We start from the raw sequence: 25,227 nt of genomic DNA, 5'->3' as shown, positions 1-25,227 counted from the left end.
AACTACTGTATTTTGTGTTAGGTCATATTTTCTAGACCTCTGACCACTCTCGCACATACCTACTGGAACTTATCGAGAAGTATACATTATTCTGGAAGTGTGATGCTCTAACAGTAATGTGAAATGTGCAGTGAAACAAAATAAAGTTCATGGTGACTGGGAATAGGGAGAGATTATCGAATATTGAATTTGGAAATAAACCAACATTTTCTATTTTGGGTACAGATTTTGTCAACCTTCCAGTATAACAACAAATTTGAATGACTGACATAGTTCAACCTAGAAACAGCTTACAAAGCAGAGACTGAATCCTACTTACAGCATAAAAGCAATGACTCCCACACTCCACATGTCTGTAGGGAAGGAGACAAATTCATAATTCACAACTTCAGGAGCAAGAAATTCTGGAGTCCCAAAGTTAACCCGAAGTTTTTCCCTGGGTTTATATCTAGGAAATGGAAAAGTTAACAGAGAACATCAATTATAGCCCTAATTAAAGTTGTAACAGAAGTTATTTAGCACTTAGAAAGATTTCAGAAGCATAAAGGAAATTCTGCAGGAAAACAAGGACAGACAGAGATACTAAGTAAAAATAAACATGCTCATATATAGAATGAAAAACGTTCACAAGCTTTATATCATACTTCAGGGTAAAACACAACTGCTACACAAAGGAAGACATTCAGATTTCAAGGACTTCTCAAAGCAGCTGTTATCATCCTTTTGGGACTTCTCCATATCATAGGTATGGAATTTTTAACCAGTAAATCTTTCACTGAGGTTATGGTACCTAATTAAACTAGAAAGTGATATAGCATGGGATACTGTAACAGGCCTTGATGGTCTTTTACAGTCTCTTTTGAAGAATCTCGTGTAACATTGGAGACAACAGACCAGACAAGATGTGCCACTGTTTTTGTCCATTTTAGCTGTTCCAATCTGCTTATGTGCATGCTTTGTCAGCATCAGCCCTCCTTCAACCTTCTACCTGAGAAAAGGCTTCATAACAAAGGCTTCATAACTTCTTTTTTACTCAGCTCTAAACATTCCGTATTAAAAGATATCCTTGGTTAGAAAAGCCACATTAAATATGTCTGAAAAAAGTAGAACATTAGTTATCTAATATGTCATTGTAGAGATGTAATACATTTTTCATTGTTTCCTAATTCATTTACAATTAGCAAGTATACATGCATGTACCTTCTTGCCAATCCAAAATCAATTATTTTTATTTGATTTGCTGCTCGGTTCACACACAGGATATTCTCAGGCTGACAAGAGAAAACAAAAAACACCTTCATGAGAAAGAAGTGTGAAAAACTGGGCTTGTAGCAAACTGTAGGGAGAAAAACACTAAAAACACTAAAAACACAGCAATCATCCCTTAAACACCTTTGACTGTCCTCCTTCTACAGATTTCTCTGTATGGGTACCCCCTGAGGCTATCCCACAGCAGCTGGGGTCATGTGTTCTGTGCCTTGCTTTTCTTCTCCTTGCCTTTTCAATTTGACATAGGACAGTAGTTCAGGTAAAGAACTCATCAGTGGAAGTGGACAGAGAATGTAGACTTCCAAAGAGGAGTTTCAGGATTCTGGCACTTTGATTTTACAGACCTTAATAAGCCGACATTAATTTTGAGAATAAATAAATAAAAGGCAAAATCCCCATAAATCTGATGGGCTTTGAGATATTTCTTGCAGCTTTAAGTTTCTGATTTCACAAATACTCTGGCAGTAACTGTCTGATTAACACTGATATATTAAGGTAGCACATCAACTTCATGCTTTTCTTGAATATTTTAGTAAAAAATAGGATTCGCAGGTTAAATCCCTCTAGATTTTCATAGGGCCAGATGCTATTCTTCACTTCCCTGGCAGGAATCCATTAACTTCCTAGAATTACTCCAAATTCATACAGAAGGGACCGAGAACAGAATTTGGCCAATTGTCTTTGAAATGTAAATACCTAAAATAGAGTCTCATATTCACTGCCAGCAGTTTTATAGCTACTCCCTCTTGTTGCTCATTGAGTCCTCTTTGAAATAAAACAGCTCTCAACACTTAAAACATTAGTTAACCTTTGTCACCATTACTAATTCATTTTATATGTAGGACTTCTAAACACCACGGGACTTTTAAACACCATATGTCCATAGTTTCTGAGGTCCTGGATTATTATAGTCAGGATGATTTTCTCTCAGTTTCAAGCTTTCCTCCCAAAATTCATTGGTTACTGACAGCAATTTACGAACAAGTAAAACAGAAGGGAGAAGCCATAGCTGGCAAGCATATGAAAAGAGATCCCTGGGAAGAGTATCTTGGATTGTATGTGTATCATTTCGTCAGCATTTTGACCTTATTTTAAACTTGTGCCAGCTCCAAGAATATAATTAACGTGTTTCAAAGAACCACGCAAACATTTTCTTGACAAGTTTCCAGGTAACTGGATGTATATAAAGAAAGAGAAAAGTGAGTCTGGTCACTGATTAGCAATGGAAGAAAGTCCCAATGAACATCTGCTCATTTGCTTAACCACTGCAATAATATATGCGCTAACAACGTTAAAGATGTACTGTATTAACTGAGTTACTGCAAGCCAAAAACAGTAGCTGTAACAAAAATCTCACCAAAGAGAAAACTCTCTTGTGCAATTTTTGTTTCTTTTTGCTTTGTTGCAAAGCTCAGGTATCACTAGGAAGCTTTATAGCCAGTCGTAAAACTAAAGACATCATCCTGGTTTATTCTTACACTAAACAGAGGTAAGAAACAAGTCTATTATTTGATAGAAACTTTGTTTAAGAGAGAAAGAGCCAGCTCAGATATACAATCTAATGAAAAAATACCTTTACAACAAATGTATAACATAAGTAAGAATGTGAATTAGTAGATTTGTTTTTTCAAAGGAGGACTTTTTGTGTATATAGTTTAATATTTTAGATAACTAAGCAAGCATGTGGCAGAGACTCTGACACCCTGCTCTGGACTTCCAGCTGCAGTAGCACCTACTGCCTAACCCAATACATGTGTACTGTATTTCCTACATGCCTCTGAGTATTTTTGTTTCTTTCATTTTAGTGTATTTTCCCTTAAGTTTGCTATCTATTGATGTCTTTTAATCACCCTGACAGTACAGTGTAGTCCTCAGAAAGATATGAAGGGTTTCCGCTGATCCTGAATGACCACTGAATTTAGTAGCACTCACTCATGCCTTGGTTCTGCACAGTAAAAAAATGAGGACAATTGCTACCTCATGGCTGATATGTAAAAGAGATCTTGTGCAGTCGAATTAAATAATATTTGCATAATATCCTGAGATCCAAATATCAAAATTGAAAATAGCAAGATATTTGTAGTCAGCTGTCAGCTTTCTGTAAAACCAGTGTGTGGAAAATTCAAATTCTATGAAGCTTGATGACATATGACCACAATTCTCATCTAATTTACTTACTCCTGTAGTAGCTTAACTGATCTCAATATGGTTAAAGTGAATACTTATTGGTATAAGGAAAGCAGAATAGGTCCTTTACTCTTTCTGTCATGGGAATCTGCTAAGCAGTATGGCCTAACATGAAGAATAAGAATTTCCACAGCTGTCATTGCACAAAACACACATTTCGCTTTTCTACCTTGAGATCCAAATGAAGAATGTACATCTGGTGCATGTACTGAATTCCCTCGCAGATCTGTTTTATGAACATGATGGTATCCAACTCTGTCAAATTGCAGTTTTCATCAATAATTCGGTCAAATAACTCTCCTCCTTCCACACTGATGAGAGAAAGACAATAAAGTGGTGACCACGTCCAAATCCAATCCCATTGCAGATGTAGTAAAATCAGATTTAGACAACTGATTATTTTAATAATTCATAGTCAAGTTCAGTAAGGTGATGTGTAGTGGCCTGAACTTCTTCCAGGTCTATGACTCCAGTCTCTCATCCACTGATAAGTAAAAAAGTCTTGAAATTTGAACGTTATGCTGTCTTGAGTTATCATTTAGTACCATTGAAATTAATGAAGTCACATGGAAAACCAAGACAATATGTTGGATAATCTACATTTAAATCCGTGGTCTCCTCCCTCAGAGATTAAGAGGGAAACGTTCAAAAATTTTAATTTGAAACTATCTAAAGTCAACAAAAAGTCAATTTCTCATCACATTTCAGAATGTCTTCAGTTTATCCATTCCCAGCTATACAGACATTTACTTTTTGTGATATGCTAACCATGTAGACCAAATTCAGAGGATTATCTGAGAAGACCCAGAATAGACAAACTCATGTAATTTTGAACCATCTTCCATGCCTTTCAATGTATAAGTTAGACCCTTTTGGCTCCCTTAAGACAACACCTACTTAATTTGACTTTAAGGCTACTAGTTTGTACCTAAGTAGCCAGATAACTCAGCACTAAAAAAACCCACAGGTTTATCCATTCAGGAACCCAGAAGAAGGATTACGTATAACACCTACAGGTGGTTCCTCTTTGGTGTAAAATGTCTTCTCATTTACCTCACAGGACTGGAGATATTCTTGAGAAGTCTGTTTCCTAGCTGATGCAAATTAAAACTTGAAATTAAAGAGAAGATATATAACACAACTCTATCTCCAAATGAAGCAGTGGCTTAACAGCACCAGGAATGTGCCACATCACAGGAAAAAAATTCAAAAAAAATGGCTGCACTTTACTCTTAAATTCCTTTTTTTTTTTTTTTTAAATTTCTGAGAATACCTTTCGTACATTCTTTCCACCTGCAAGATGCTCCATTTCTAATTTCAGGAGAAAGTAAGAAGGAAATGAGTAATTCTACCAAAACAGAAATTCTAGCAAAACAGAAAGGGAAAGAAAGGAACACACTTACTATTCCATGACTAGGACAATGTCATTTTTTGATTCAAAGGCGTCATATAGCTGGATGAGGTTAACGTGATTCAGCTGGTTCATGACATTTATTTCATTCTTTACTTCATCCTGTAAAGAATCATGGGCACTGTTTCAGAAGCCTTTTCCCTAAGAAAGCTACATGAACGAGGACATAGTTTGAATCAGACATCTACATTATCTTCACGTTTTCACTCGTGGCAACCAAACCTAGGGTTTTTCTTTGATTGTTCCTGCAGTGGTAGATGTCCATGCTATAGGAGCTACTAGATTGAACTCAGGGTTTGAGTGTGGGACTGCTTCAGTAATAAGGTATTCAAGGGGAAAAGAAAAGGGAGAGCCCTCATGGACAAGTGGTGGATTCACGGGGATGTAATGAAAATAAAGAAGCAGATCAAGACTTGTTTCAACCAGCTGTAGATATACTTTTCTTAACACAGAAAAGTCCAGGACAGTCCTCAAAACTTCCTTGTGCAGTCAGGGGAGATAGAGTGGTACTGCCACTCAGCCCAGCTACTTCAGACGTGCAGTTTAGGATGGGCTGAATCATTCTCTGGTGGTGCCAATCTCTCTGCATTGACTGTAAGGGGATTCTTCATGATCAGTTTGGCCACAGCTATACCTTAGCAACCCAAATCTAGGACAAATCCCACCCTTGGATGCCAATAATGACATCATCATAGCATAAAGGATGCTATGATGCTATTCTTGTCTTTCCTGTGCAAGCAAGACCCAGATGGCCATGAGGTTTGCAAATCAGGCCAGATTAATTCTCATCTGTATTTGTGTTGATGTCAGGAGTCCAGATCATGTCTATTATCAGCAACCCTCAAAATGACATCAGGTCATTGCAACAAAGGCTATAGTGTGTTGAGAGGGAATAAGCTATGTCATATGCCTGACAAATGTTTTTACCATTACAGAAAACAGTAATAGAATTAACAGCAGAAAGAAAAGAAGAATAAAAGGAAAGCCAAAGAGACACAAATTGCTGAAAAGAAAGTTGGAAAAATTGAGATTTAAAAAAAAAAAAAAAAAGAGAGAAAACCAAAACAGAGCACTTTGATGAGCTACTAGGTATTCTGAAGAAGGGAAATAGAACTAGAGCCAATGGTAATCTAGGAGGTCCTATGAGTGTGATGGCTTGTGAGCCACTTTGCGATAATCTGTTGTGTAGAGGAAGAACAACTTGGGATCCATTAGGGAACGAAAGACTACTAACCTTCTGTTTAGGACCTTTTGCTTTTATAATTTTGGCTGCTAGCTTGAGACCTGTGGCTTTCTCTTCACACTTGTGCACTTGACCAAATCGCCCTCTAGGAAAAAAGAAAAGAGAAAAAAAAAAATCATTCAATAGTACTGGTGTTGACACTGAATGCAAACCAGGTTATAAACAACAGAAATTATCCTTGCCCTACTGGGTTCCATTTCAGTTGCTCTATTGCTGCTATTTTCTCATGTAGATTAGACTTGCTACTATTTATTTACTCACACCAAAATCACACACTGTTCTAGCTGATGTTATCTCATTTGTATGATTCACTATGCTCCATCTCATCATTCTCCTTCAAGGGAGGGTTCTCATTTCATGATAAAATAAAGCTTTATCAAAGTCCAGACTGCCACCAAAAATGACAATACCACTCTTCCTGAAACAATACCAGGATGAGAGACCAAGTAACTACATGGCCTGTCAGATTAGTCCGCTGATCTATCTGAAAACATACATGTTTTTTCAGGGATGGGACTCACTGAGAGAAAGAAGGCTACATCATGCCTCTATGTCCTGCTGACTGCAATGTGAGGTAAAGTGTTACAGCATCCTAGGAGCTCTGTCGTAAAACCTAAGGGCAGCTGGCTGACCTAGAACAATACCAAATACAAGCCAATTCTGTTGGTGCCAAACATTAAGCCAAAATTCACTCACACAGTAAAATCTGCCTCCTGTTCTCATCCCTCTCTTAAGCACTGCTAGATCTTAGACTTGATTACTTTGGCTGTTGTGAGGCATATTGTTTCCATTCACCTCCTGGGGTACTTGGCTGAAAATTTGTGCCTTGCTTTCCATGTTGAGTGGGTTCATCCGACTTACCCTCCCAGGATTTCATTCTCGCTGACATTATAATAACTGCTGATCCCCACCCTTTTGGCTGAGACAATCCGGTGATCAAATGGTGCTGGTGGAGTGGGACTATCATCTACAAGAGACAAAAAAGACGGATAGTATATGAGTGGTCTCACACAGTGCTTGTCTATCTCTTATTTTAGTCCCTCTCTTCCACAGATAAGCTCATTTAAAAACTGAGTATGCCTACCCTTAGTTTTACAGATACTTCTTTCTATGTTATTTAAGAAGGAGTTTACTGCAGGAGCTCTGGCTCAGAAAAAAAGGAAAGGGTGTTGTTGTGGCAAAATGCTACTAAGACAAGAACTTCTTTATTAAGTTAGCATCTTCTGCACAACAGTAGCAAGAGGTAAAGAGAAAAATGCTGGGCTACATCAGTGTAGCTTCATGCCAACAAAGGGCCTCAGCAATTTGTTTGGAAGGAATTCAGCTTTTTCTCTGACTTTTTTTTTTCCCCTCAGGAACTGTTAATAGGTAAGTATTTCCTGTAACTCCAGTGGGGCAGGAAGAGAGACTGAGCTTTCCTCTAGGCCCAGCTAAAAGAGGCTATTTCCCAACTTTTTCTCTTCATAGTGAAGAATCCCCTTCCCTGCTTGACACAACTTGTCTTTCTCCACAGCTTTGTCATCAGCTTTAAAGATCACATATAAGCTTGTGCACATGAGGGAGTTTCACCCTGGTGGGCACCTGGGATTTCTTGTATTGGCTCAGGACCTGATGTGGTAGGACACATGGTAACCATCACATGCTGCTCTGAAGAATTTCTGTCCTTAAAAAAAGACAGCAGAAAAAAGTTAAAGAGGGAAACAGAGAAGTGATGGGTTCCCAACATCACACTGCATGAGCTATTGAGTTTCAGCACAAATGCAGGTCTCTGGTATTATTGTCTGGACCTCCACATGCTGGACCATTCTGCCATCCTGATGTCAAAATCCCTGCTGGCAACTAGCCCTGCATGCCTAATTTCTCTTTGGATATTTGCAGGGTGTTGCGACTTCAACTTCATACCCACGTTGTTTTTCACTTGATTGATATTCCTGAGAATGACCTTTGGCTGACCAAGGTGCCAAATACTTCTTCAACTGGTTGGGAGAGCTAGAGCCCCAGTGTTTCAACATGAGCTCTCTGGTTTGGAATGCTGGCTCCCTTTTGTGTGAGGCTTGTTGAGCAATTTTAAAACCATTCATTACTCCAGTAAAAATGATTAAAAACACAAACAAAAAACCCCCACATGACAGCATGTAGCTGGCAGGAGCAGTTTGGTCATTACTGTAGCCATGGATTGTCCCTATTCACAGTGAAAGTCCATTTTTTCCAGAGCACCAGCTGTGTACCTAGATTTTTTTTGACAGTGTTAATAACTTACATGGTCAGGAAGTTTGTTCATGGTCAAGGAATTGTGAAAAGCTGGGGCTTCTGGAAGTTTGCCACCTACTTGGGATTCTGCAGAGTTTGAATTGCACATCCTTACGTATGGGCATTTGCATGTTACTGAGATCCACAAAAACTCAAGAAAACCTCTGCCCAAAAGCCAGAATTCGACTCCAACAATGCAAACTTCAAGGACACTGGCATGTAAGTGACAAAAGAAAATGTCTTTCTGAAAGCTCAGCTCCCAAATGTTACCAGACTTTGGACAAGGATGTATTCTTTTAAAGAGCCCAGAGTGCCTTTTTAAAAGTATGCCTAAGTTTTAGCCTTCAAGATTTTCCCAGTGACAGACCATCTATTTTTATTTTCCTACACACTAGACAGGATTTCTCCCTACTCAAGAACAACCTCCCATTACAGATCAAAGATGATCCAAGTGAGACAGTCTAACCTTAATGTCATCCCTAACAATCTGTCAGAGCTTAGGACAGATTACGGAGTTTTAAGTTTCAGTACGCTATCTCCTGTTTCTTGCTACAAAAGCCCAGCAAAAATATTTAATAAATTTTTGCCTTTCCAACCCTGCCCCCATTCCCAAAGCAAAGAAATTAATTCTGAGTCCTATGCATGCACATGCGTACACATATCTTCAAATCCTTCAGGCCATCTTCTCATGTGCCACCATTTCACATACAGGGATAGGCACTGAAATTCTCAAGCTGGAGGTCTAATATTAGAAATCTTTGCCTCACCCCACTCAGCACTGCTTCAGAGTTCGGTGCCTAAGGACCATTTATCTGACTATTCAACAGCATCAGTCAGACTTCCACACAAAAATCTGTATTTCTGTATTTTATAGGCCACGGTCATTCTCACTCAGATTGCGATGGCACAAATGTGAGCAAGCTGGTTTTGCAGGCTACACTCAATTCACTGCAGATTCTGCATTAAAGGATGTTCTCAGCACTTTCACAGGTCAACCAATTTTGACACACATGATATAATTTCTCCCACCACTCTATACTTAGAAGTTCTAGCCGTGTTTTTAAAAGAAAAAGGAAAGAGAATAGTATTACGGGAGTAGCTGTGGCAGAAACAAATTATTCATGACTAATTTCTGCCAGAACAGAAGATGAAAGCAAACAGAACTGCATTATTTCCCATCACTTTAGGATGTGGCCCACAAGAAACTGCTTCCCATCAGAGCTACCATACACACCTTTTCGCCCTACTAATTACAATTGTGAAATCATTCTGGTTTACAGATATGTCTCCTTAAAAGCAGTGGGATCAAATGCTTTGTCTTTATGAATACTTCGTAAGATCTTTTTTAAGTTTTACATATACTATCAGCACTTTCTGCATCTAGCCTGCTCTTTTTGTTGTCATCTTTGATTAGGCCATCATTCACTCGATGCTTACTGCTGCCACTAAGCTCAAATTGGCAGGTCTGCTCAGTGACTGAATTATAATTTCCTGTACCTTTTTCGCAGCCTTTACACCTGCAAGGACAAAACATGGCATTAGAGCAGGTTACACTTAAAGCAGAGCAAATTTAGAACCATAGGTGAAAAATGTCTACATGTATATTGCATTCAAATAACATCAGGTTATTTTGCTTCATGGTTTAAAAGAAACTGTTTGAATACTTACTTAAATAAAAATGACCCCAAATTTATTCATAACAGTAAAATGTTTCTCCATTATTTATTGAACTCTTTGCCCAACTTCTTCTAAATTTAACGTTTAGCTACCATTCTCACCTTTAAAACAATTGGAGAGCATTAGGATTTGACTTTGTTCATATAGGTTCGTAGGAATTTAAAATAGTTTGTCCCTGAAGGGCTATATATCACTGCAGCAAAGAAGGAATCACAGTAAACAAATTTATCAGTTTAATTGCCTGGGCAAAGTTCCACTGTTTTATGTTATCACTTAAGTTACTAAATTTTGCAGTAACTTAATTCCCAATTGGTATGTGGCCTCCTAACTTTATTTTGCTCATAGTTTATACAATGCTGCAGTAACAATGAAAGAATTCTCCTCAGAGATTAAGAACAGCCTAACGTATTTCCCCTGTTCCTAAACTATTTCCCAAAAACACCAAGGCACACTGCTAGTACCGTGTACAGCAGATTGTTTGCCTGTCTTTTTAAGGATGTAATTTCAGTTTAGAGCTCAGATCAGAGACATAAACTCATTTTACGCTTTCGTATTGGGCTGAATTTTCACCAATATTTATATTAACCAGCCAATTTGACATGGAACTTGGACTTTTTTCACATTTTTACACATTTTTTCAAAGCATAGGTCCCTTGAGAATGTGCTTCAGACCTTACCTTCCATCTGGTGCCTCTTGATCGTGGCTTTGTCCTGCTTCATCTTCATTTTGGGAAGGAGCTGGTGGCTCCTCAACTTCTTTTTCACTCTTACCAGCATTTCCCTCTCCTTCATCCTTCTTCTCCTCTTGTCTTTCATTTCTAGACACCTGAGATTCCTCCTTCCTCTCCCCACCTGCTGGGGACTCACTCTTTATCTCCTGATCAGTTATCCGTTCACAGGCATCATCAACAACACCTTCTTTTTGCTCTTTTTCTGTAGTGAAGGATTTCTGAACAGAGCTTCTCCTGCATTTAGAATAGCTTTCAAAAGCCAGACTTTCTCCTTTCTTCTCTGGCCCTTCAGTATGAAATTTAGGAGGATCCATTTGAAGCAGAACAGAACTTTCCCTCTCATTTTCCTTGTTGAGCTTATCAACTTCTTCCTGAGAGCAGGACTGTCTCTTCTGGATGGCCCCCTCTGTAAGTGAACAGATTACCAAGGAATCTATCAGTAAGCCTCTGATGGTCAGCAACAATATTAAAGTAGGGTGCACACTCAGCATAACTTTTGTTGCATTTTAAAGTAGGCACTTGCTTTCATTTCCCACTTTCAAGGTCAATGTAAATATCTCCTAAGTGAGAGAAGGCTACCCCACCAGAACTGGGATATCATGGATCACAAACTCTTCCTCTCAGATACAGCATCATAAAACATTTTTCCTCGCTCAAATTTATTATCCGCCAAGTCAAGGTTAATAAACTCCTCATGCAAAGCACTTTTTTTGAGCAGTTTGCCATTGTGTGCACAGGCATGTGAAAAGTAGGATGATGTTGTTTAGACAATTCTCACTTATGCTGGTGGGCACACCCATAACCTAAGCAACTTCACTGGAGCTGCTCAGGAGAGCAAGGGCTATTTCTGTGTATCTGTACACTTAGCAAATAGAAACTAACCAGAAAAAAAGATATTCTAACCTGTTGAATCTGGTGGCTTCTTCTCTTTTGTTCTCGTCTCATTCAAATGTGACTTTTCTTTGATTACCTGTGGAGAAGGCAATTGATGTATTAGTCGGTGTATACAGTGTTCATGTAGTATTGTTCCTCATGAAACTGAAGCCTGATTTTTTTCATCAAATCCAAGTACTGCACGTTCTAACTCAACACTTTTCTTGCAAATTATTTCCATTATTTTAAGTACTACCAAGCTAATCAGATTGGTACCATTGTAAAGCAAGAGAAATTATCTCAGTTGTAATCAACATCAGTGTTGGCATAAACATAGCCCAGAAAAGATCAGGATGGAGCCTCTGGAACAGAAAGAAAAAAAAAGCATCCAGAAATGAGCTGTTGCCCTACACTAGCTTTGGCTGCTAAAACAAAGTTAAACTGAAGCTAGGAATATTTAATATTCTAGTAAAATGTTCAGTAACAGTTCTACTAACAGATTTCAAAAAGTTTTTTGCTGTTAATCAACATCTGGTAACAGCATTTTTAATGATGCAATAATTTATTACAGACTGACTGAAACAGTTACCAGGAATCAGAGCATATAAACTACAGTGTCAGCTTTGTAGTTTTCACTTATCTACATTTTACAATGTTACAGTGACATCTAGAGGTGCTTTATATCAAGCCAACTACTCCCAAAAATCTACTACTGTTACCTTCATGATTATTTATTCATATACCTATGGCTCAGTATGCATTTTCATTGGCCACTCTTAGACTTGTAGTAAGACAATGACCACCAGAGTAAATCATGGTGACTGTTGTTGCTTGGTTCTCCTTTTCCATCTGCCTTTTTTCTCTCATAGTACTATGAAACTGGAATAATCATTAGTAATAGATCCACAGGGAGTGAAAAACGCAGATACCTTCAAATATTTTCCAGTAAGCCTACTTCTGGTCTTTGAGATACCAGCTGAAGCAGAGTACTACATATTTAAACAAAATACACAAGACATGCACTTAATTTTGAGTCTCTTAGTCATGCATTCCCACTGCTTATTCATATTGTACTCAAGGCTTGAATCAGTCCTACTACTAAACATTTGTTCTTGTAAACCCTCTGCACTGTTTATGCTTTATCTTTTGGGTTTTAATTTCATCAGGCTATATAGAAATAGACATGATATTAAAGAAATGTGTATCTGCTATAAACACTGAGTTCATGGGAGAGGAGATTTCACGAGATGCAAAAATAGTAGAGAAAAATGCATGAAACTGCATGAAAGGCTTTCAGCAGGATTTCTTCAGAAATTCTTGATCTGCAATGGACAAAGATACCGTAATATGAGCATAAGGACTTGAACTGACATCTATTTGCAATGCAGTTTTTCCCAGGAAGCCACAAGCTGCAAAATGAAAAATGCCTAAATACAACTAGGTAAGTACCCTTGAAATATGAATTGGAGCCTTGTTCATGCAGAACTTAAATATAAATGTCACAATTCCAGATGGATCACAGGGAATAAACCAATGCTCATTCTGTGTGGTTTTTTTTTTTAATGGTGAAAAGCACTAAAAGAAGTAGGGAAAAGCCTCAGACTTATTCATTCTGCAATGTGACCGCAATTAGTAATGCACTCGGATTCCTGTAAGTATGTCAAACTCACTGTACCGCTGAGGACATCAGCTCTGACCAAATACAGTCAGCTGAGCAAATAACCAGAGGAATGGCCTCCAAGCCCTTTGATGCTTGGGGCCAGATTTCACTTCTACATTCAGAATTAATTGCAGTCACACAGTGCTTCCTACTAAATATTGCCGTAGTTTGCAGGTGTGAAATACAGAAGCCAGCTTTGAAAATCCTTCTGGCGGAACACTGGACGATGCTGAATATCTGAAACTGCCAGGGTGTTACATAAATTACTACAATGTTTATTCAAGCATAATTTCTGATCTTTTAGATTTTAACAGGAGAGCTCATACTAATTTAAATGAGAAAAAATAAGAATGCAAATGAAATGTTTACTGTTATCCTTCAGAATCAATAAATGTAGCTATCTGCAATAAAGATAGTGTCAGTAGTGCTCTAGAATAAAATACAAAGACAAGGACTAGATCACAGAATCATAGAGTCATAGAATCATAGAATAGTTTGGGTTGGAAAGGAACTTAAAGATCATACAGTTCCAAACCCCCCTCATGGGCAGGGACACCTTCCACTAGATCAGCTTGCTCAAAGCCTCATCGAGCCTGGTTCTGAACATCTTCAGGGACAGGGCATCCACAGCTTCCCTGGGGAATCTGTTCTAATGCCCAGATAGATAGATATGGAACTATTTGTAGACATATAGGTAGTCTATACATAAGCATCACAGTTTTCTCCATGTTGTATTTATTGTAGCAATATGTGGTTTCAACTTGTCAGTTCTTGACCTGGCCATAAAAACATGAACTATTGCTCATTATTTCTTCCCTGTAAAGGGTAGGGTTGCACCAGGTTCTCTGGACCTGACCGGAGGCAATGGATCCCTTCCAGCCCAACCATAGGACGTACAAAAACCTCCTTGTAGCTTGCCAGGGGTGTGTGCCTCGAGGATGTCTGATCCCAGGCAGTCAGGCCAGCCTCTTTAAGGGAGCACACAAGGTCATCATGCTCCTCTGAAAATCTCATCTTAAAGGTGTGGTGGTTCATCAATGACATCCATCCCACTTGACTACTCTTCACAACACTCCTCTTCCTTCAGTCTGTTAGCAGTGCTTTCTTAAGGATCCTCTGAACTTAATTCTTATGGGACTTGATTTATTTTTTATTCTTCCCAAACTTTGGTGGCATATACCTTTTTCCAGTCTGTAATTTCTAAAACTATGGGAATCAATATTTCTTAGTGAAATTTATACCTCTATAACCTCTAGCTTATCTTTTCCCCTTTCTTTAATGATTTGAATATGCAAAATGGGGTTATAACACTACAGTCACTTTCTTTATTCATACGAGCCCAAAGCTTTCTTTGAATTTTTCATTTATATTCCATGGAAGGTTAAATATGAAAGGTTGCATAGTGATCCTACAAAATATACCGAAGTAAAAAGGTGTTTATACCTATGCAACTTAGTATTGTCTCCAAAAATACATTTTCCAGACTTAAATATGCTCTTTCATACAGACCATTGCTAGACCCTAAGTAACAGAGAAAGAATAAAAGCCCATGTGGTGATAACAAAATAATGCAAGAGACTCAAAACTTCAGTACACTTTTGGAAATTATATAAATTTACTTAGAAAGTACATTATGAAACCTGTAGAAATTAAGCAATAAGCAATTATATTAAAAAGTATAATATATTTTAACAGAAGTTTGAAATGCAGAGAGAAATTAATGTTTTTTTATAGACATCTGACTCATTTTTAATGAGCTGTACTTAGTTAAATTCCTTCTTTATACTGTAGCCGTCCTACCCTTGGAATGTTTTCCTAGCTAACTTTCAGATTTTTTTTATTCACCTAATAAAACTCTTTGATTTTTTTTTCCTGCTGCAAAAATTTTTGAAATGAATGGCCTCATGAAGCAGACCCAACCTTTTAATTAGAGGTCCTTTATCACCCCATCACATTTCATTTGATGTCAAGACGTTATTGCCAACTTCAATCAGCCAATATTGAGTAAGAAAAAGCTGCATATGCCCAAACAACATTTCTTAATCAGCATCTCTTTCTCATGTTCTTAAGATACTTTTCAGATCTTTGTTATGGCAAGATATCCTGGATTTGTGTAAGACCTGATCACTATCCATTTATCAACATGATTAAGTTACTTAGAATCATAGAATCCCTAGGCTGGAAAAGACCTTTGAGATCATCAAGTCCAACTGAACCTGTCCACTACTTAATCATATCCCTAAGAGCTTCGTCTACCTGTCTTTAAAACATTTCCAGGGATGGTGACTTAATCACCTCCCTGGGCAGCCTGTTCCAGTGCTTGATAACCCTTTCAGTGAAGAAGTTTTTCCTAATGTCCAATCTGAACCTCCCCTGCTGGAGCTAAGAGATACACCTGGAGAGCTGAAAACTGATGAGCCAATTAGAGGGGTTGGGAGAATGTCTCGTAGACCTTTTGACATTATGTAGGTACAAAACATGATGCAGTTCCAGGTTTTTCCACCCCCACAGACTTGAGCTTTGTGATGTATTCATTTCACTGACAGTCAGAAATCAGCTACAGGCTTTGCCAGCTGAGCATGTTATGGTGGATGCTCCTAGTACCTCCACATTGGCATGTGGGAGAATGCATCACGTATGACATGTATAAGGCACAAGAAGCTTTGAAGTCAGATTTTTTTATCTCAAATTGATCGGTGTAATATTAATGTCTCTGGAATACATGGAGGCCTGTAAAAATGACCAACAAATATGAGGCTACCAATCCATAGAATCATAGAATTGTTAAGGTTGGAAAAGACCTTTGAGATCATAAAGTCTGACCATAAACCTAACAGGGCCAACTCTACCATTAAACCATGTTCCTAAGAGCCACATCTACACAACTCTATATCCCTCCTGGGGTGGTGACTCAACCACCTCCCTGGACAGCCTATTCTAGTGCCTGATAAGCCTTTTGGTGAAGAAATTTTTCCTGATATCTAATCTGAATCTCCCCTGGTGGAACTTGAAGCCATTTCCTCTCATCCTATCACTTGTTACTGGTGAGAAGAGACCAACGTCCACCTTGTTACAACCTCCTTTCAGGCAGTTGTAGAGAGCAACTCTGAGACACGTTTTCTCCAGATTAAACAATCCCAGTTCCCTCAGCCACTCCTCTTAAGACTTGTGCTTCAGCCCCTTTACCAGCTTTATCGTCCTCTTCTGGACACACTCCAGCCCCTCAAAGTCTTTCTTGTTGTGAGGGGCCCAAAACTGAACACAGTTTTCAAGGCATGACCTCACCAGGTCTGAGTATAGGATGACAATCACTCCCCTGATCCTGCTGGCCACACCATTTCTGATACAAGCCAGTATGCTATATGTTTTCCTGGCCACCCGGGCACACTGCTGGTTTATATTCAGACAGCTCTCAATCAACACTCTCAGGTCTTTTTCCCCTGGGCAGCTTTCCAGCCACTCATTCCCAAGCCTGTAGCATTGCATGGGGTTGTTGTCACGCAAGTGCGGGACCAGCACTTGGCCCTGTTAAATCTCATACAATTGGCCTCAGCCTATCAATCCAACCTGTCCAGATCCCTCTGTGGAGTCTTCCTGCCCTTAAACAGACCAACACTCCTTCCCAACTTGGTGTCATCTTGTCATCTTGAGCGTGCACTTGATACTGAGGGTGCCACCTCCTAAAACCAGAGCATTCAGCGTTACCTGGCATTGACACATGTCCTTTCACAGCATCTGGGAAATCAAATCCACCTGTTACTATCAGTTTTGATTTCTCACCTGAACAAACCAAAGGCAACATCAGGCAAGCACAACCATGGGGACTCTGCCTGCTTGCCTTACCAAGATAGTAGATAGACTCACATCTACCCCTTCTCTATACTTCTTAATGCCCTTGCATTTGTGATGAATGACCGAATGCCATGTGCTTCAGAGGTACACACGTGCCTCATATGAACCTGTGCCATATCCCTAAAACTTTCTAAGTGATATTCTCCACATTTTCCCCATTATCATTACATGGCTAAAGTGGGCTCAACTATTGTCCCAGTGAGAGAAAGGAGAGAAAAAAAATACAGCTTGAAAGCCAAATCAGTGGCAGATCTTTATAACTGCAGACTTAAACCGCCCTTCTCTCAAACTACTCAGGCAATATTTTGCTACAATATCAGTTAAGTAGTCTCATTGTTATGAGAGCATTCCTCAGCTTTACCAGCTTATCTGAACTAAGCATGAGATCATACCGGGTTACAAACTTCAGAAATCATTCCCTGCAGTTTTGATGAGTCACTTTAAATTGGACTCCAGAAATGCAAGTTTCCTAATAACACACTTAATTTAACAAGAAGGGGTGGATGGGGAAGGATGGAGCAGAAAGATCTCTGTATTTATCCTTTATAGACAGACTTTCTCCTGTGGCATCTCACCATGCAAGCAGCTCCCAGCGAATGGAGTGTGATGAAACTCCTCCCAGGTTCTGCTGCTGCTGCTTAGCCAGCCACCACTGCTCCTCCCGACTGGTGCATGTGTGTGTGCAAAACCCAGGATACTGCCAGGATGGCACCAAATTAATTGCATTCCAGAGCAGCTAACTTTGTCATCAAAAGCAAGTGTGGTGGAGACTCCTGTGTTGCCTTGCTCTCCTGCCCTTCTCAGTTACCTCTTCATCTTCATCATGAGGTCTCCCTAGTTTTGCAATGGAATTGTAATGGATTCCTAAAACAGTTGCTGTAACACATAGGCATTAGTGTCACGCTCATAAGCCATTCAAGGTGGCAAACAGGTTATTTAGAAGTCAGCTGTGCCTGCTTTGATTCCACACATTCTTCAGAGTTGTAAAAAGAGAAGCACTGCAACAGCAGTGCGTGGGGCAGGATCCTACCAGGGAACATTGTAAAGCAGAGAGCAAGTTCTGAGGCTAAATGAAAGCAAAATTAAATAGCATTCTGAATTGAAAGGGCATGAAAAACCTTCCATGGCTGTCAGTAAAGAAGAGAACAGGGCAAAACAAGATGAAAATGTCATCTGGAGAAAATATATCGGTTTTATAGACAAAGTCACAGAGCGAATTATAACTCCAATATATTATAGCTTACTCAAAAACTGGAATACCTCTACCAAGAACATATTTAAGTAAAGGTATCAGTCCTGAAGAGAAGAAGAGCATTCCCTAGTAGAACATCAGCTGAAGGTGCCAACTGGCTACATTGCCCAAGCAATCGACAACCCGTCTGCTGAAATTCTGTGTTAAGCCTCTACTCTCAAAAACACCAAGGATGCCAGAAACTCTTGCAGACAAACAAAAAAAAAAGAAAATGGAACAGTTCCTGCCTATTTGGCTGTAATATGAAAAATACACAGAACACGGCCAATCTGGAGAGAATTTAAATAATGCATAAGGGGCCTGTTAGTATTTGTAGGCAAATAGAAGGAATCAGAAGAATGATTATAGACTGAGGCTGAACGAATCTTAAAACACAGGTGGCAAACAGCAGTTTCATTGCAGACTCCTACTAAAACAGCCAGTAAGTTGTAATTGCAGTGTGATACCTGTGCAGGAGGGACAGAGGATTCAGACAGAAAGAACAGCTCACACTGCTGGGGTGTGTTTAGTGTGGGAAACACCCTCAAACTGCTAATAGTTATTAGTCCTATGGCAAAGCTTGTAGAAATAGCAGGAGACCGAGGTTACAGCAACCTGCAGGCAACTCACTTTACGATGGCAACAAAAGGGATTTTCCGACTCTCCAGGTGAGTATTTGCAGGTTAATAGTATAGGATCCCTAAACTGTTTAATTTGGAGGAAATAAGTGAAGTATTATTTTACCCCTTTCTTTATAAGCAAAAAGAATAGGACTGAAAATAGAATTACAGAGTCATTTCACAGCAGGATTATCACAGACTACTTAGAAAGGTGAGTTTGAGGAAAACCTCAAGATTTTTAAAGACTCTCACTGTAGAACTGTTGATTTCCCTAGGTGGTAGTAGCAAGAAAATAACTTAAAATGACAAGTAATACATGCTACTCTGCTCAACCTTGTGGTGATAGAGTCACACTGCACTCATTGGAAAATAGCTGAGAGACATTTGACCACACTAACAAAGCTTGGAGTATCCGCACACTACACAATATTATAACTCCAACCCAGAGCAGAAATAAACTAGCCTTCTGTATGAGGCAGTGAAGGTATTTCAGGATGTCAGAAAAAGGTAGGAAAATCAGAAATTTTGCTTCAGAGAAGAATGATTCCCCCTCTTTACCTCTCTCCCATCCCCCTTCTTCCCTTCCCTTTGTTCTACCTTTTCCTCTGCTCCCTGCTTAATCTGGTTCTCTAAAATAAGCAAGTTAGGAAACACTAGAAAGCAATCCTGAAATTAATAAAGCAAAGAGCAGTGCCTCTCCAAAGGGGAAAGGATGGGAAGGCAGGTGATTAAGCAATATGTAAACACAATCTACTACTTTATCCAGATGTATCCAGGGTAGTAATTAAGAATGATTGGATTATTTTGCAGAACCAGGCTGTATTTGTTAGAGGGCTCAGCCATTAGAACTAAAAGGTGGCATTTGCTTGTACCTGGGGTAAGGTGGATGACAGGCAAATAGTCCAAAACTTCTGACCATTTGCAGCTTTGCATAAAAGCAGGTACTGTCCTTCCAAATTAGCAGTAGCAAATGGATCACCTTGCTTACAGCCATAAGGAAACAGAATAGTACTGTGTATGTCTAAAGTGATAGTAGGATTGCTCAGTGTTGCCATACACAGACCATCTTGCATAAAGGAGATGTTGGTCTTACTGCCTGGATGCCAGCACTTCTGCAGGCAGTTAAGGTTTGTCAAATTGACAATTGTTCAAAATTGTCATGAGGTAGGGACTAGAGACAGTGACAAGGATTGTGTTAACAGAAGCAAGGATTGGTTTCTGCATAATCAGGTCATTTTGTTCATTGCTATGCCACCAAGTATCAGTGGTATGTTCCAGATGTAAAACTCTGCAAGAGTGAGATCCCCTATTTCTTTATTCCTTTGCTTTTCTTTTTGCTTCTGTCACAACAATTTGAAACCCCTGTTGTAAATCCAGTTTGAAGGCATGGCAGGCAGAGGCACAAGCAATCAACTTTGCAGTGTCTCATGGACCAATCTTTTCACTAACTTCCTCGGAGATGCTGTTCCTACCCCCTCAGACAGAGGACATTCTGTCCTGAATGAAGGTAAATACTGGCTCCTACTAAATTAACAGCCTATCTCAGCAGTCTCTACTGAAAGGTATCATACTGTGTTCCATTATTCTTAACGCAGGGCTGAATCCAAGTCTGGTTTTACTTAAACCCAAGATGACTAAGTGTTTACTAAAACCAGCTGTTGTTCACAGGATAGCTCGATAATTTTATGATGGTTCTTTACTAATAAATCAAACACACAGAGAGGAAGGTAACGACAAGCTAACACATGTATGCTATCTCATAAAACAAACAAAATATTAACAATGTAGTAATACCATCAGCGCGATTCCAGACACGCTTATGTCACCTTACTTAAGCTCTTATACTAGACAAGCTCCTACCAAGTCCACTCAACATTGCTGAGAGTCTGCCTAAACAAAAATGAATCAGTGAGGGGATTACAAATAGAGTTGCTGTTGGGAAAAAGGCTCTGTGGCCTCCCCGGAGCACTGATCTGCTCCTTTCACCACAACCATCAGCTCCCACAAACTCATTAGTGCAGCCCACACAGTCCCCTCTTTTCTCTTAGCCTGCATTTCTAGCACAGAGAGCCTCACACCTACTCAGACCTCCAGGAGGTGCCAGTTCATTAACATCCCAGGCCTGATTCAATTAATATTTATTAACAGTGTAGATGAATATGTAATTTCACCCAGACAGAGCTGTACCACAAACTGCAGTGATTGCAGAGATGACCCATGGGTCTCATGGCGATGGGGTTTTTATGTCAGACGTTTTCACTGATGTTTAGAAAAGTAAAAGAAGCCTTAAACTCACATGCTCAAAATAAACAATCTTTGCTCATCAAAGTAAAGGTACAAAAGAAGAAACCTTCTCTTTTATTAAAACTCCTTTATTGAAACGAGCCCAAGGCTTAAGGAAGGCCAGTAAAAATCACTTTTGTTGTCAGTCTCCTTTCATAGGGCAGAAGATTTTCCCTTCGGTTAATGACGCTCTGGAAAGAGGGCTGAATATTTTATACCCTTACACAGTAGCAGATCAGCCAGTTCAGCTGACAGAGCTTTATAAGACGCTACTCAGCACTGACCACTATTTTTATATTTCCTATAATGTCTCAAATGCTTCTTGCCTACCTGAGAGGTGAGGCTGCCTAGGAGTAACAAAGCTGAAAAGCACCTGATTTGCCGACCTGACCAGTCCAAGTAATGCTGACTGCTTCTTTTTTCAAGGAATGCCTTTTCCAATAATTCCTTCACACAATGTTTTTCCTGCTCAAAAACTTTAGGAAAACAAACTCAAAAATTACTCTTTAAATGCATCAAAAGCAAAGCCTGTAAGTGACTGTTTTGCATAAAAAAAAAGGGGGGGAAAGCAGAAAATTATATGAAAGGCAACCTTTTTGGTTCTCTGTAGGTCAATTAAATATCAACAAACTTATTTAATTCCTTGATTTTATAATGCTACTGGGCTTCTTTACCAAACATAGACTATTTACACTACCTTACAAGAGCCTATCAACATCAATGGAGCCTTTCAAGAGATTTTTGTGGTCTTCTAATCTGACCTGTAAAGAACACGATGAAACTCCCATTACGGTGACATAGGCATTTTTTCCCCTGAGGAAGTTTACACAAGCTGTAGCTCCAATTACAGTAACTCTACCTCAGATCCCAGTTTAGAAGTACCTCCCTCCCTCTCTATGTCAGCAGAAATACCAGACTGGAACAGCACACTTAAGTTGTGTTCAAATAAAGGACATACATGTGTACACGACCTGACCCAAGGAGGATTTTTATCAGTTTCACTAAGCTCTAGACCCCACTGCATATAATAACTGCAGCAATTTGATACCCCCAGATAATTATAAATCCGAAGAGGATCACAGTAAAAGGTATGGCCAGGATCCAAGCTTCCTGACATCTGTGTCAATCTTTGTCATCCATGCCAATGACCCCTGTTTATGTTTTACAACTGTAAAGAAATTATTAGGAAGAAATGAATGAATTTATCACTCAGCAGATTTTCTATCTCTTTTCCACTGAAAAATTGCTCATTTTTTTCTAATAGTTTTAATATTTAGAGAATATTGGTTGCTTTCTCTTAAATGCTAACAAAATGCAAAAGCTAAGCATGTAGCAAAAGATATTTGTAGCTTGCAACTATTCCTGACAACATGAAACACAAACCTGGGCTCACCTTTTCACTTTTTCTCTTGCGCAGGTCATCAGCTGTTGTCTCCGAGAAAATTTGCATCCTAAAAAGATGTCCAGCTCCTTTCGTATAATCTCCTGCCTTGCAAAGTTTACGTTTTTGAACATGGCGTTTTACACTTGAATTATGGATTACTAATGTTTTAACCTTCTCAACCAAAGGCCCTACAAGCTTCTGTAATCCAGAAACACTTTGTTCCAGTCCATCTAGTCTTTTAACCTGCCGCTCTGCATTCCTGTTTATATCAGAAAGAGATTTTTCCATTTTAAGGCAAAGCCTCTTCATTTTATTACTTCTCAGATTTTTGTTTCTTTCCATCCTTAATCCAGGTTCAGATGTTTCTGCCTTTACAATCTCAATGTCTTTTTCAATGCAACAGACTTCATGGGAAACGCTGTTAAGCTTCATAAGGACATTGTCCTGAAGAGTCAACAGCTGATCTATTTTCTGTTCAAGGGAGGCAAACTTCTTATCCATGATGTTAAAACTTTCAGAAGTGCTGACATCACTGCTTGCAACATGAAGAATTTGGGGATGTTCCATTCCATTATCAGGCCCTTGGTTTTGCAAAGGATTTGGATCAAATATTTTGGCCAAGTTGTTGACCATAGACGTAGAAGAGCTCTGCCTGCTGGATGTGGTCATTTTGCTGGTTTGGGGAGGGAAAGGAAATGCTCTGATGATCAGCTGCTTGAGGACAATATCAGTTGCAAAGGCTTTCCATCCAGATTGCTCAGATACACAGCCAAGTTTGTCAACTCCAGCAAAAATAGTTTATAAATCGCTCTCATATATTTGTTGAAAACAGAGGAAAGAGACACTCAAATTATTTAGGAAGAAAAACACCTTTGATCCATTCTTCTTTCTATGGATATCTATCTATCTATCTATCTATCTATCTATCTATCTATTTCCAAATGAAGTGAATATAGAGATGCACATCCTAAATGCACTCAGTTCAATGACATCAGCCCTAGCAGGGACTAAACTATTTGCACTCCAATGGAATTTGACAGCAAAAAGGCTACACGATATGTGAGAAGTCTCTAAGGGTAGAGATACTTTGGCAGTGGTGCTGTTGCTTTTCAAAAGTCTAGTACGTAATGTGATTCCTCCTCTGAAGAGAATAAGGGTCTTTACTGGGACCTTGAATATTGCTACTTGAAATTACTATGTTTTAAGGTGAGCTTTTCTGATTAAAACCTCTGTTGCTTCAGACGCTTATTATGCCAGGCAGCACGTCAATAGAGTGGTTAAAAAACGAAATACTTTAAAGAAAGTAAAAGAAGAAGGAGATACTGCGATGCAGATATTTGAGAAAATCAGATTGCCTTTTTCTACCTTATGTTTCAGCTACCACATAGCCAGCTTTTTATACACAAGCAATTATCTTCATAGTAAACACCTTCATTGACTTCTATATTTATCAAGACTGTTATAATTTGCCACAAATGAAGAGGCTGTTGTGTTTTACTATGATCTGGTCATACAAATTTCAAAATACAAAGCTTGATAGAGTGATTCAGTTCTTTGCTTTGCTTGCCTGCCAGTAAATGTCTCAAAACCGGTGATTAGCAGTTGTAACTCAAAGAGTTTATTAAAGTTTTGCTTTTGCAAAAAGCCTTCATTTCTTTCAGAGAGACAACATTGGATGAAGAATAAACACAATGACTGGGAACAGGTTCCTCCCAGGTGTAGGTCTGAATTGTTGAATATTTTTCAGGTTAGTTAGAAAAGTAAAAACAGTATTAAAAGAAAAGAATAAAACCAGAACTTCTCATCTCAAGTCAACTATATTCCACATGAGCAAGAAGCAGTTTAGTATGGATCACATTGATGGAGAAAGGCTGCCTCTGAATTACAAAGAAAAGGCTACCTTAAACAAATGAATGCCATAGATTGACCACACACAGGTCACTCTGCACTTGTGCCATACCTCTTGTAGAAATCCACACATAAAGTCAGTCAGCTGGTTGTAAAACAGCCAGACTGCTGCTCTACTCAAAGAATCAAGAGCTTCTTTTATGATCCAGGGAATCATTTCTTATGCCAACTTCAGTTTCTCCATCCTTTAAATAGGGAGCACGAGGAATAATCAGGTAAAGCACATAGTGAGTTTTGAATATCTAACATACTAAATAGCCTTTCAAAACTGCATCTGTTCACTAAATGAGGAATACAAATGGCCTTCTCTTTATTTTTAGGTGCCAAAGACATCTTTTAGAGTCAATCACAGCTGAAGTTCTCAAAAGTTTCCAAAGGCGTTCTCCCGCAGTCATTTATTAATCAACATGTAGTCAGTGTTGATAAGCTAATTCAGGAGTTTGTTCTCCAGTTACCACAGGTTAATAAAGGAAAAACGTTCCTAGGTGCTTTTGTCACCCTCTGAGAGCAGCGTGTTACTGTGAGTGACAGGTGAGCTGTGGCCATGCATGACCCTAAAACGTGGACTGAAATTTCTTCATTACATAACAGGCATTACCAAGAGGTGACCACCATGTGTTATTGTGCATAGCACATTCATTGAGCAGA

At 39.0% G+C, this 25,227-nt stretch overlaps 1 protein-coding gene across 3 annotated transcripts in view; it reads right to left on the bottom strand.

Annotated features, from left to right (window-relative positions):
* MYLK4 (myosin light chain kinase family member 4) overlaps window positions 1-25,227 on the bottom strand; it is an 86,913-nt gene that overhangs the window by 9,651 nt on the left and 52,035 nt on the right. For 2 of the 3 annotated variants that reach the window (XM_009569540.2, XM_054058853.1), the window contains exons 1-10: window positions 22,681-24,280; window positions 11,672-11,738; window positions 10,715-11,174; window positions 9,858-9,877; window positions 6,972-7,077; window positions 6,102-6,195; window positions 4,860-4,969; window positions 3,626-3,767; window positions 1,201-1,271; window positions 320-448 (exon numbers count right to left, since the gene is read on the bottom strand). In XM_009569540.2, coding sequence (XP_009567835.1) covers window positions 320-448; window positions 1,201-1,271; window positions 3,626-3,767; window positions 4,860-4,969; window positions 6,102-6,195; window positions 6,972-7,077; window positions 9,858-9,877; window positions 10,715-11,174; window positions 11,672-11,738; window positions 22,681-23,340 — 1,859 coding nt within the window. In that variant the 5' untranslated portion in view covers window positions 23,341-24,280. Of the gene's footprint in view, window positions 1-319; window positions 449-1,200; window positions 1,272-3,625; window positions 3,768-4,859; window positions 4,970-6,101; window positions 6,196-6,971; window positions 7,078-9,857; window positions 9,878-10,714; window positions 11,175-11,671; window positions 11,739-22,680; window positions 24,281-25,227 lie in introns of those variants that run through there. The other variant, XM_054058854.1, reaches the window with a different exon arrangement.

Source organism: Cuculus canorus, chromosome 2, assembly GCF_017976375.1.
Source record: "Cuculus canorus isolate bCucCan1 chromosome 2, bCucCan1.pri, whole genome shotgun sequence".
In the NCBI taxonomy this organism is placed as follows: Eukaryota; Metazoa; Chordata; class Aves; order Cuculiformes; family Cuculidae; genus Cuculus; species Cuculus canorus.
The sequence above is the reverse complement of the archived record's forward strand: the minus strand, read 5'-3'. Positions and strand labels throughout refer to the sequence as shown.